The sequence below is a fragment of the Tachyglossus aculeatus genome, chromosome 13 (genome assembly GCF_015852505.1).
Source record: "Tachyglossus aculeatus isolate mTacAcu1 chromosome 13, mTacAcu1.pri, whole genome shotgun sequence".
Classification (NCBI taxonomy): Eukaryota; Metazoa; Chordata; class Mammalia; order Monotremata; family Tachyglossidae; genus Tachyglossus; species Tachyglossus aculeatus.
The window spans coordinates 7,259,462-7,272,496 of NC_052078.1; the positions used below are offsets into that span (position 1 = coordinate 7,259,462).

The 13,035-nt window shown below is 42.7% G+C and overlaps 1 protein-coding gene across 1 annotated transcript in view; it reads left to right on the forward strand.

Moving 5' to 3' along the window:
* The window catches only part of RBM33 (RNA binding motif protein 33), a 122,109-nt gene extending 111,743 nt beyond the window's left edge, over window positions 1-10,366 (forward strand). The window contains exons 18-19 of the mRNA XM_038755872.1: window positions 3,332-3,420; window positions 3,565-10,366. Coding sequence (XP_038611800.1) covers window positions 3,332-3,420; window positions 3,565-3,613 — 138 coding nt within the window. The 3' untranslated portion in view covers window positions 3,614-10,366. The remainder of the gene's footprint in view (window positions 1-3,331; window positions 3,421-3,564) is intronic.
* The last annotated feature ends 2,669 nt before the right edge of the window (window positions 10,367-13,035 follow it).

Sequence of the window (13,035 nt, forward strand, 5' to 3'; positions counted from 1 at the left end):
CCCAACTTCTGCTTCTCACCTCAAGGGTTAGCTACCTATCTGCCTGGTGCCCCAAAATGCCGAGTCCGCCCCCCTCACAAGATTTGTTGCTGAACTGTACTTCCCAACCGCTTAGCACAGTGCTCTGCACACAGTAAGTGCTCAGTAAATACGATTGAATGAAGGAAATGAATGAATTCCGCACTGTCCGTTGGACCTATCTCGAGGGTGGGGATCAGGCCTACGAACTCTCTTGTGTCCGACCAAGCACAAGGTATAATGTTCTGTACAGAGTGGGCACCCAATAAATACGACTGATGGACTGATGGATCAAAGCCCAACTTGCCCTCCCTATCAGGACACAGAATGAAAAAAAAAAAAAATCAGTGGTATATATTGAGTACTTAAAAACCATTGAGGACTGCTGAGAAGGCGCAGGTTGGCCTGGCTCCGGCCACGTGAACTGGCACTGCCTCTTATGTCTGCACCCAGACTGTGTTACCTCTTGTTTTTCCATCAGATTTTTTCCCCTTGGAAGCCTTGGATTAGTTGTTCTGCAATTAAAAAAAAAAATCCAAAAAAAAGTGCATTTCCTATTGAACTGCTGAGTAATAATGCAACACCTACTTGATGCAATATGCTGCCCTAAGCCCTTAGGGAAGTTACAACAGAAGCACAAGACAGGGAGCTTGCAATCCAAGGAGAAGTATACAAACCTAATGTTGTCAGTGCAACTAAATAAGTCAATCAACGGTATTATTTGAGTGCTTTTTCTGTTCCCTGCACCGTACTAAGCACTTGGGAGAATATCGTGCAATTGAGGTGCCCCCAAGAAGCTTACATTCTCGTTACAGTCTAAATCTAGTTTTAGTCTAAATGCTTGAAAATATTATTAGAAATCTTTTTACTAAATCTTTCAGAGTTAATTGAAGATAATTTAAAATGTATACTTTAAAACTCTGGGTGGTTGAAGAATTCAGTAATTTTCCTTTTTTGTGTGTAAAAGGAAAAATTACTCCCCACATCCTCTCTAGTAATAATAATAACGATGGCATTTGTTAAGTGCTTACTTTGTGCCAAGCGCTGTTCTAAGCGCTGGGGTAGATACAAGGTAACCAGGTTGTCCCACGTGGGGCCCACAGGCTTCATCCCCATTTTACCGATGAGGTAATGGAGGCACAGAGAAGTTAAGTGACTTGCCCAGAGTCCCACAGCTAAGTGGCAGAGGCAGGATTAGAACCCATGACCTCCAGTCTGTAAACTCCTTGCAGGCAGGGATTGTGGCCATCCACTCAATTGTATTGCGCTCTCCCAATCACTCTGAGCAGTGTTCTGCTCATAGTTAGGTGCTCAGTAAATACCATTGATTTATATTTCCGTCCGCTGTTGCAGTGGACAATAGCTGTTGAAATACAAGTCTTCTGAAAACAGTTTCTCTGTACAAAAACTAACACCCACACAAAGTTAAAACACTCCAGTGCAGATAATCTTAAAAGACGTAGGCACTTAATGGGCCTGGACTCCATGCCCTCAGGTAGCAGAGTGGCATGAAAAACCTGCCCGATGTTTTGATCTCATAGGAAGTTTTGCTTCGGCAGGAATTAGCCGTTGACAGAATGAAGTCGATTTTTATTGAATGTTCACCAACTGGGGTGTCTCAGGATGGGAACCCGGATATTCATTAACAAAACTATAAATTTCATGAAAGATTTTAGAGGCAGACTGGACTTGTTATCTAGGTGATGATTGAATTAGGATCTTAACTTTTTTTTCCTCCAGCTAACTGGCAAGGAGATTTCAGTTCTAATATATGATGAGGCATTGGGTATTGGAATTCAAAAATATATTTTAGCAGCTTCATGAAGCCTCAGATCATATATTAATCATGACTGTGTTTTTTAAATCATACCATTGATTTCCACCTTGAGTGGGAATTCAGGGATATTCAATTATCTGCTTGCAGTGGATTTTGCTGTAGGCAGAGTGGCCTAGTGGATAGAGAATTAGGATATTCCAATTTTAGTCCCTGCCACAAGCCTGCTGGATAACCTTGGGTAGATCACATAACTTCCTGTGCCTCAGTTTCCTCATTTGTAAAATGGAGATAAGATACTTGCTTCTCCCCTTGAGTCCCATTTAGGACAGGGTTGTGTTTAATCTGATCATCTAGTATCTGCATCATCTTCAGAAACAAAGAACAGCTGCAACTGAGAAGCAGTATGGCATAATGGATAGAGCACAGCCCTGGGAGTCAGAAAGGTCATGAGTTCTAATCCTGACTCTGCCACTTGTCTGCTGTGTGACCTCGGGCAAGCCACTTCACTTCTCTGTGCCTTAGTTACCTCATCTGTAAAATGGGGGTTGAGAGTGTGAGCCCCAGGTGTGACAGGGACTGTGTCCAACCCAATTTACTTGTATCTACCCCAGCGCTTAGTACAGCGCCTGGCACATAGTACTTAACAGTACCACAATCAATTAATTATCTCTCTCTCTTGCTATGTATATACACATATATACACATTCTATGTTTCTCTCTAGATATAGAGCTTTATATCTTTCTATTCTTTCTATGAATAATTGGATAAATCTCTCCATCTCTCAGTAGAGAGAGGATCTTGTGTTTACCCTCAGGCTTAGCACAGTGCTTTTGTATATAGTAAACACTTAATAAATCCTATAATAAATCTTTTGCGGTTTGTAAAAAAGGAATTCCAATCCTTTGTTGCATTTACAGTCACTGAAAACTGCAGAAAACATAGGTTTAGGTCATTGGTCATTAGTCATTAGAGAAGCAGCGTGGCTCGGTGGAAAAGAGCCCGGGCTTTGGAGTCAGAGGTCATGGGTTCAAATCCCGGCTCTGCCAATTGTCAGCTGTGTGACTTTGGGCAAGTCACTTAACTTCTCTGGGCCTCAGTTTCCTCATCTGTAAAATGGGGATGAAAACTGTGAGCCCCCGTGGGACAACCGGATCACCTTGTAACTTCCCCAGCACTTAGAACAGTGCTTTGCACATAGTAAGTGCTTAATAAATGCCATTATTATTATTATTATTGGTGTTTTAAACAAAGAAGAACAGATTTAGATTTTCTAAGATCGGTTACTTCCCTTGAGTAGGACAGTGTTCAGAAACTGAGTGAGGAAGACCCATCTTTTTCAGGAACAATCTATTGGGAGGAAAGCAGAATGGTTGGTTTGGATCCTTAGCTGTTCCCATAGGCCAGCAGGAAGATGGCAGAGGGATGCATAGTCGTCCTCTTGGCCCATCTTTTGAGGGTGGTTTGGCATGAGGTGAAGTCAGAACTTCAAGCATCTGCAGGCTATCTTACTGAAATGTGCACTTTTCTCTTCGTAGAGTTTACAGATGATTCCCCAGCAACGGAAAGCCATAGCGAAGTTTAAGGAGCCAGAACACGCATTAGCATTTCAACAGAAATTCCACAGGTAAATGCATACTGTTTCATTCTTGGGCGGACACCGAGCCGGTCAAGACGCAGGGGAGGGCATCTGTGAATTAGCCCAAACCAAAGCTCCATCCTTTTTTTTTTCCTGCTTCAATCGCTGAACCTCTTCTTTACCCTTCTACAGGCACATGATAGATTTGTCCCACATAAACGTGGCCCTGATTGTTGAATGATTTCTCCTGAGTGAAACTGGTCCTCACACTAGTAGAAGCTACTGTGGAATTTCTCCAGGAAGCAGATTTAGAAGCTGGATCGTCAGGATCCGAGATCTTTTCGGCCTTACAATTCTTGTTTAACTGTTGTCTGGAACTACAGTACCCAAAACAGAATTGACTGAAGAGAAGCTGAACTGAAGGATCCAGAGAACTGGAGCTTGGGTGTTAGAGTTCTCCCCGCTATTGTAACCATGAGGAACTACGGATTTTTGTGTTTTTTTTAAGTGCTTACAGTGCATGTAGACGTTGTTCTTCAAGATATGACTGTGTGATCACAGTAACTTAGATTGAGGAAAGAACACTCATGTCATAAATTATAAAGATTTTCCATAGAAAAGAATATTTGATAATGGTTGCTCTTATCTTCAGTACAGGCTAGAAAATCCCTTTCTCCACCAACCTCAAGTAGATTTGAAGGCTTTAGCAGTGCATTCCAAACAGGGGCAGCTGAATTCATTGACAATTGTATATCCTGGGCATGCCCATGGGATAATACCGCGTTCCTATAAATATTTGCAAGCCCACTCTGCATTTTCCCTGTCCCTGCCAAACTCCCCACTCTTCTTCCAAACTCACCAGCCCACTTTTCCAACCTTTCCATCTTCCCAACCCCCAACCATATAATTCCCTTTGTCCCCTTTCCTGATTAAAAAAAAAAAACAAAACACAAAAATAATTTAGGCTTAACTGCTTTTCTCCCCAGCTAGAAAAGAAATATCATTATCTTTACCATCAAGTAGCCCCAAGGGATGGTTACTAGTAGTGATGTAGGAAAGGTGCAGGAAGAATTTGAAGAGCTTTCTGAGATCCGTTGGATTTTTTTCGGCGATATAGCGTGGAAGTGGTATATTCACACCGCTTCCCCTGTGTCTTGTGCCATTGCTGTGGGGTACGGCTTCTAAAATTCTTGTTTTGATTGTTGATTTTTTTAATTTCAGGCATATTGTGCAGGGGGGCTGTAGAGTCATGCAGACAGTTCAAAGCTAAGAAATTTGAATTTGTGGCTTGTCCATATACGGAAAAGGGACTATGAGGTGATGGCTAACCTGGAGGTGGAATTAGCAGCTGCCACCATTATGTGGAAATATTGACGCTGCTCTTAGCAAGTTGGCCGCCATGCTTTCTTTAGGTGAAATCTATCCCTTTTCCACAGGCTCTAAAATTATTCTGGACAATCCTTGCAAAGTGCCTTAATTTATGTCTGCACCTACGTTTTGTAAAAGATTTGCATTGATTTGGGTTAAATTTCAATTTGGAGACCGTACTCTTCGGGGAAATACATTAGGGCACACCTGGACTTCTGAGCGACCTTTTACACGTAGCTGTTTTGTAAAGTTGATAGGCGTATAAGTCCTTAAGTAAGAGAATTCAAAATCGTCATGTAGGGCAGATGCCTGGTGGGCAGGGGACAGCATGAGTTCAGGGAACTGTGCATTTGAATCGGATTCCTTGTTCGCCTTCTTAGAGGACCAAGTCAACCTGGGCTTTAGCAACTGTTTCTCCCAACCGTAATTCTAGCTACCTTTCTGACTGAGCCATCAATACACGGCCCTCGATTACAGGGATGGTGTCATTTATTGTAAGCGTGAGAGTGGACAATGAAACTTATTTCATTGTTGCACTTCAAAAAGGAATATTTGCCCCAGCAAGCAGATGAGATGACCGTGAGCTGGGTGTCTAGGGCACGCACGGTCTCTGTGGGTCACCAGGTTTCCGCCAGTGGAAACTGCCTTCCTTGGAATTGAGGATTCAGCGTAAAATGGCTGCTTCTCCCAGCCTGTGAAACTGGCACTGGGAAACTGAGGTTGTCAGGAGCAGACAAGCAGTAGCTAGGAGGAACTGAAGCCATTTAGGGGCCAAGTTTGGCAGTGGCTACGTTCATAGCCGATCGCTCTGATGGCACTTGAGTTTGTTGTTGGAATCTGAGCTTCGGTGGACAACATCCACTCAGTTTGGCCATTTTTATCCCAATTTTATGAAAGATTTTAAAGATTCCACCCTCTTTTCCAACAGTCTGGCAGTATTTTGGTTTTGAGAACAAACCAAAAATCTGAACTGTGAGTCCCAAAAGTAGTAAGTAGACTCGTGAGGATGTTTATGCATACTTCTCTGGGACCACCGTTGAACTAAAACCGAATACCGTTTGTGCACGTGGAGGGCATAGACAGAATTTTTATATCGAGTTTCAGGTCTGCGTATCACCTGATCTGGGTATCTGGTGTGGGTGCTGTGCGGTATGTATGTGCATGAGTTTTACACACGTGCATAAACGACCAATCTCTTAAGCATGATGATAGTATGGCGGTCGATACAGAAAACATACTAGCGTAATGAAATAAAAGTTAGACCTCTTTAATGTGATCTACCCCAAGGAAATTGGGATGTTAAGCAGAAACCAATCTGAGGGATAGCCTCAAGATTTATAGTTCTGTGGGGTACCTCCCACAACAGAGGAGGAAGGAGAATTAGACAGTCACGTTATTTCGACTCTTACAGCATTTCTAGCAGATAAGTCTTAATCTTAAGCTTAAACCCTCTTTGGAAGATCTGTTGCAACCATTATCTTTGTTCTTTCTTTATCATGCATTTAAATGAGAAGCAGAATGCAAAAATTGCATTTTATGTACTATGTAAATATGGACCTTTTAAGATTAAAAAAACATTTCTCAAAGTGCTTACAATTCAGCCACACCGTAGCTATTTGTTAATTTTTTGTGTTGTCTTATCAAACTTCAGTGGATACCGTTCCATAAATGTTGATGTGTTTTTGTGTATCTCTTCAATTTTTATAAAGATGGGAGTAAGTCAATACATTTCTCCTGATCTGTGTATTATTCGTCCACTAATTCCAGAAGCTGAAAAGTAGTGAATGGTAAATCTGATAGGGATATATAGTAGGGGATTATGTGGAGGCAAATTATTTTACTCTTTTTTTCATTTTGAGTTATCTCGTTTTGATTTTGTGTTGTCTCTAAGTTCACTTAGCTATTCTCTCTCAACTCATCCTTACAGGACTGTTGATCTGGGCACGTGTGTGAATTTCTCAGGCTGACTTCATTTGAAAGGATGATTTTCTTTTTATCGTTTTTTTGAGACATTTTTGTCCAGAGCGCAAACGGACTTTGTAACCTAGGATGGAGGTTAGTCATAGTGACTCGCTCCTAGGGCTGGGAGGGGAAGCTGCCTTTGCCTTGATTGTTTTTATTTTTAAGTCCTTCCTAGCCTGGCTCATAAAGGTTGGTAGCCAAAAATCCCTTTCCCTTGGTTCTGCTGCCACTGCAAGTTGAGACATATCTCCTCCCCAGCCCCCCTTTCCCACCTCCACAACCACAGTGGTAAAATCATGGGGGCTTTTTTCTCAAGTTTGGTAATTAAAACAGATTTTTAGTGTCTAGGTAATAATTGTGTGTACTACATCAGAGTAGATTGACAGAACTGCTAAACCCTCATTTTTGGTGTTTTCAGCAGGCAGACGTCAATCAGTGAATCGTAATTAGTGAGCGCTTACTCTGTGCAGAGCACTGTACTAAGCGGAAGAGTAGAATAGAGTTAGTAGACCAGATCCCTGCCCTTCACACACCTTTTACAGTTGCAGCTCTAGAGAACAGAAGTGGAAGCACACAAACAGATTGAGAAACTGTCTGAGGACTGGTAAGACGGGTCTCTCGCGAGTTCTTACAAATACGGCATTGGAAACTAAGGAACAAGTCTGAAGTACAGTAGCGCTCCAGGGCCCCAGTTTAGATGGTGCTGTAAACTCCTTTTTAATTCAGCCGTTGCCCACGGACTCCAAATGTGGTTAGGAATGCGAATTCGTGAACTAAGGATTTCCCCACTGTGTTCTCAGTAGCGTTCTCTCTCAAAGGTGTATCGGAGAAGCTAGCTTTCTTTCCACTTTGGATTTTAAAATCGGAAGGGTGCTCCCCACCGCTCGGGCCCAGCTCTGCAGAGACGGGGCGGTCGATGGAATGGACGATCTATTTTTGAATCTTATTCCTTCTAGGAAAAGGTAGGCTTGCACTTTATGGTGTAGGATGGATTTTATCAGTGAAGCTGTTTGGTGGATGAAGTTCAGCTAGGCTTTTTAGCTCCCCTGGATCATGTGCTCAATTATTTAGGGAGGAATTAGGTTTCAAATAGCCATGGCTTTCGACTTCTATCTCAGGGCTAAGAGTTCTTACATGCCAGTGCTTTCAGAGGTCGCCTTCTCTGCAGTCCTGTGTACGTTTTCTCTCCTTTTTTCCTGCTAGGATTCAGTTCCGGCTTCTTATACTTTTAGGCAAGGAGTATAGCTTCGGGGCATCCAAATTTGAGCCTTTTGGAGGAGCCGGAAAACTTGATGGTGTGTTTGGCACTTTTTGCCAAGTTCCAGCAGCCAGTTTAGAAGGAAACTAATCCCGTGGGGAAACCACTTTGAAGAGGCACAAATAGAATTTATGGGAGGAATCACCTTGGGGTCATTGAGGGTGTTTACCATGGTGTTTCAATGTGACCTTTTGACTGGTTCTCTTGACTTTGAGTGAAATGTTGTTTTAAACATTCAATTCTTCAAAGATATTTTACCTTAATTTATTATTAAATCCTAAGGATTTTCTGTAAGGTATTTTGCAACCTGCTTAATTTTTATCCTGAAAATGCCTAATTTAGGGGCTATATAAGCCCAAGGTCTTGTGACAAAAACACTGATTCATATTGGATCCTCATGTATACCATCTTCTGGTAAAATACGGTTGGGAAGGATCATTCTTTGTAACACTGACTATTGCAGAGAATGTTTGAAAGTTTTCACTTTCCATTTCTGTGCGTATTTTTGGTGGAAGTATTTTATACCGTAAAAGACTTTATTGAAGTGGGTGAAAGGGGAGCCTGGGATTTGCCTTTCACTGCTAGCAAAATGGGAGAGGGCTCTTTGACTTCATCTTTTCTAATTTTAACAGGTTTAGCCTGTGGGTGGGGCCTTAGAGTGCATCAGGCCACTGGAGTCCAAGGCACTTAATAAAAAATTGTCTTGCAGATTTATATGTTTAGTATGGTATCTAAGACCTGTTGATGGTCTTTTAATGTGATCTTCTGAACTCCTGATCATTGTAGGATGTCTCCATGGGACTTGGTATTGATTTCCTTTAACATATTTAAAGATTTGTTTCGAGTTTTGCACTCTGTAGAAGTCTATGCTGGTGTATAACTTGGCTGCTATATTTATTGGGTAGAAAATCATCGCTCAATCTGTATAACGCAACTTCTGCTTTTTACAGGAGGGGAAACTCTCAACACTTTTCCGCCTGAGGACTTTCACTTTTAGACTAATGCCTCTCTTCCATTTGCAGGTTCGACTGAGAATAATTTTCCCATTTACTCACAGGTGCCCCGCGGACGGTTGTGCCTGGTCTTTCCTTTTCAGATCTGTCTCTGAAAGCTTCCGCACTAAAATGAGGCAGTAGCTTTAGCAACTTAACCCACCACATCTTTCCCTCAGCTTCATCTCATTCTCTGGCATTCCTCTCCCCTCCCTTTGTGTAGAAATTAATCTGCTAAAATGTTACTCAACCCAATCAATCAGTGGTATTTATTGAGCGCTTACCGTGTGCAGAGCACTGTAGTAAGCGCTTGGGAGAGTACAACACAACAGAATTAGTGGATCATTCCCTGCCGATAATGAGCTTACAGGCTAGTGGATGGTCTAGAATCCACACCTGTGTTGAAATCTCAGTCTCCCTTTGGTTTTCCCAGCTATACGTTCGCTGCTTTCCTTCTCTCCACACCCCTGTTCCCCCTTCTCTCCGCTGTGGAGTTGAGAGGAGAACGAATGCCTGCTCATGCTCACCACAAACTATTCCATCTATTCCATCTCACTTCCATTCAAGTCTGCTCATTCAAAAAATGAACTGCACTGAACCTCTTCAAATGGTCTTTGTATTAAATGACAGACCCTAAACACAATTTTTTTTCCCCACAGGTTTTCCACTCTAGTGGATAATCTACGTCAAGAGAGCTGGAGAAATAACATTTTATTCATGTTATTTTTCAGAGCTTTTAGTTTTTTATAGCCGTGGGAGCGAGGCCCGTAACAGAGAGTCCAGATCCAGGCCAACAGAGGCACACTTAATATCCAGTTTTCTCTGTTTTAATTCCTTCTGCCTTTTCAGGAGCTCTGTGCTTGTTGAATTCAGTGATAGTAATAGTGCATCGTTGTTACCTCTTCATATAGCAAGCACTCCTGGATAGCTTTCTATTACTATTACTGAATGTGATCCTTCCTAACCTATAAGCTCTATGCACTGTACATATTTGGGTCTATTTGAACACTAGTTGAAAGGTCCCACTCTGATTTGGAACATGAAGCTAATGTTCCTAGGAACTCATTCAGAATATAAAAATCCAGAGACTACCGTTATCATGATACTGACTTTTCAATAGGTTCATCTGCTCCATTTTCTACAAGTTACCTGAGTAATTTCATTTCTCACATGAGGATAACTGTATCACCTTAATAGACCAAGTTCTTCATCTCTGCATTAGCAATTGTGCAATCTTTATTGCAGACACATGTAATCTAATCGTATTTAATCGTGTGTAATGAGTAAAACACTGGAATACTTGAAAATGTAAAATTGTTTAAAAATGTGATTCCAACCTGGGAAGTGTCTTTGTAGTGAAGTGTTTTGTAATTTATGAGCATACTAATAAATTTTGATTTCCTGTTTAAAACCATAGACTGTGTTCTGTATCATTCTGCTGCAAGGGCGAAGGATGGCTGGGTAATGGACAAGAATGTCGATCCAATTATTTCTAGTGTAAGTGACGATGAAGAACTAAATCACTGGAGCCTTAATGTCAACTCACTGATTCAGACTCTGTTCTCAGGTACATATAAGCAGTTCCTGATTGGGAATGAGTAAAGCATGGCTTAGGACGCTTTAGTCCTTTACTAGAAACACGGGCTTGGGGGTCAAAGGTCTTCAGTTCTAATCCCGGCTCCGCCACTTATAAGCTGTGTGACTTTGGGCAAGTCACTTAACTTCTCTGTGGCTCAGTTACCTTATCTGTTAAATGAGGATGAAGACCGTGAGCCCCAAGTGGGAAAACCTGATTACCTTGTATCTACCCCAGTGCTTAGAACAGTGCTTGGCACATAGTAAGCGTTTAACAAATGCCATCATTATTATTATTAAAGGCAAGTATTATTATTAAAGGCAAGATTGGATTCAGAGTTCCCCTCTTGAAATTCCACTCAATACACAGCCATGCCTGGGTCCAACCAGCTCAGTCATCCCACCAAACCACTATTTTGCCTGACTGTGTCATTGAGATCATTGGCGAGATCGTGTAGCGTCGATATCCAAACCCACATGCTATTCATAGAAAGAATTTTGTAGCCCTGATATACATGAAAAGTGGTGAGGTGGCATTTGGGAAGGAATGACCTGGGGAGAAGAATAATCCTGGATGAAGTGGAATTTCAGAGTTTTGAAGTTGGGGAGAAATACGTCCTGGCAATTTGAAGGGGGAGCAAGTTCCAGGCAGGAGGAAGGGCAAGGGGTTAGAGGCAAGAGAGGTTCACAGTGAACAGATGAGCTTTGGAGGAATGAGGAGTGCAGGCTGGGACATAGTGGGAAAGGAGAGCTGAGGAATGTGAGGGAAAGAGAGGGAAAACTGATGGAAAATAGTGATCAAGAGCAAGGGTCAAGAGTGGCTTTTGTCTGCTATGTGTTGGTGGCCAGTGGCGACCAAGGTAAGTTTCCCTTCCAGGCTAGCCTCAGCTACTTCCCCATGAAAAAATTAAATACTGGCCCACGTCATCCCCCGGGCCTGGAATGCCCTCCCTCTGTCCATCCGCCAAGCTAGTTCTCTTCCTCGCTTCAAGGCCCTGCTGAGAGCTCACTTCCTCCAGGAGGCCTTCCCAGACTGAGCCCCTTCCTTCCTCTCCCCCTCGTCCCCCTCTCCATCCCCCCCATCTTACCTCCTTCCCTTCCCCACAGCACCTGTATATATGTATATATGTTTGTACATATTTATTACTCTATTTATTTATTTTACTTGTACATATCTATTCTATTTATTTTATTTTGTTAGTATGTTTGGTTTTGTTCTCTGTCTTCCCCTTTTAGACTGTGAGCCCACTGTTGGGTAGGGACTGTCTCTATATGTTGCCAATTTGTACTTCCCAAGTGCTTAGTACAGTGCTCTGCACATAGTAAGCGCTCAATAAATACGATTGATGATGATGATGAAATACACACAGTGCCCAGTTCTACAATGGGACAGGGCCCGGATGGCCTTTACTGACCTCTGGGAATTTGAAAGGGAAAAGATGTAAGGGGTCTCCTGTCCAATTGCTGAGCACAGTGTTAAGCAGTTGCCCCCTGAACTGCTTGCCCCTTTCTCATCTCCCCTACCTCAGCCAATCACACTCCTTCACTCCTCCATAACTGCTCCATTCCCAGCGGTCTGTAAGAAGCAGACCATCTGTGAGAAGCAGCTTGGCTTAGTGGAAATAATAATAATGATAGTGATAGCATTTATTAAGCACTTACTATGTGCCAAGCACTGTTGTAAGCACTGGGGAGGTTACAAGGTGATCAGGTTGTCCCAAGGGGGGCTCACAGTCTCTATCCCCATTTTACAGATGAGGTAACTGAGGCGCAGAGAAGTTAAGTGACTTGCCCAAAGTCACGCAGCTGACAAGTGGCGGAGCTGGGATTTGAACCCATGACCTCTGACTCCCAAGCCTGTGCTCTTTCCACTGAGCCATGCTGCTTCTCCAAGCACAGGCTTGGGAGTCAGAGGTCGTGGGTTCTAATCCCAGCTGCGCCACTTATCAGCTGTGTGACTTTGGGCAAGTCACTTAACTTCTCTGTGCCTCAGTTACCTCATCTGTAAAATGGGGATCAAGACTGTGAGCCCCACGTGGGACAACCTGATCACCTTGTACCTACCACAGCGCTTAGAACAGTGCTTGGCACATAGTAAGCTCTTAACAAATACCATCATCATCATCAGTATTATTATTCATAAACACAGTTCTCCTTCCCCCTAATCCAAACCACCCTATAATAAAGCCGACCTCCAGGTGAGTCATCCCATAAATGGGGCTGGAAAATGCAAGCAGTTAATCTCTTTGTGTTTCTTGGTGCTATTTTCACATACTACTACTACTACTACTACTACTACTAATAATAATAATAATGGCATTTGTTAAGCGCTTACTATGTGCAAAGCACTGTTCTAAGCGCTGGGGGGGGATACAACGTGATCATGTTGTCCCACGTGGGGCTCACAGTCTTAATCCCCATTTTTACAGATGAGGGAACTGAGGCTCTGAGAAGTTAAGTGACTTGCCCAAGGTCACACAGCAGACTTGTGGTGGAGCCGGGATTCGA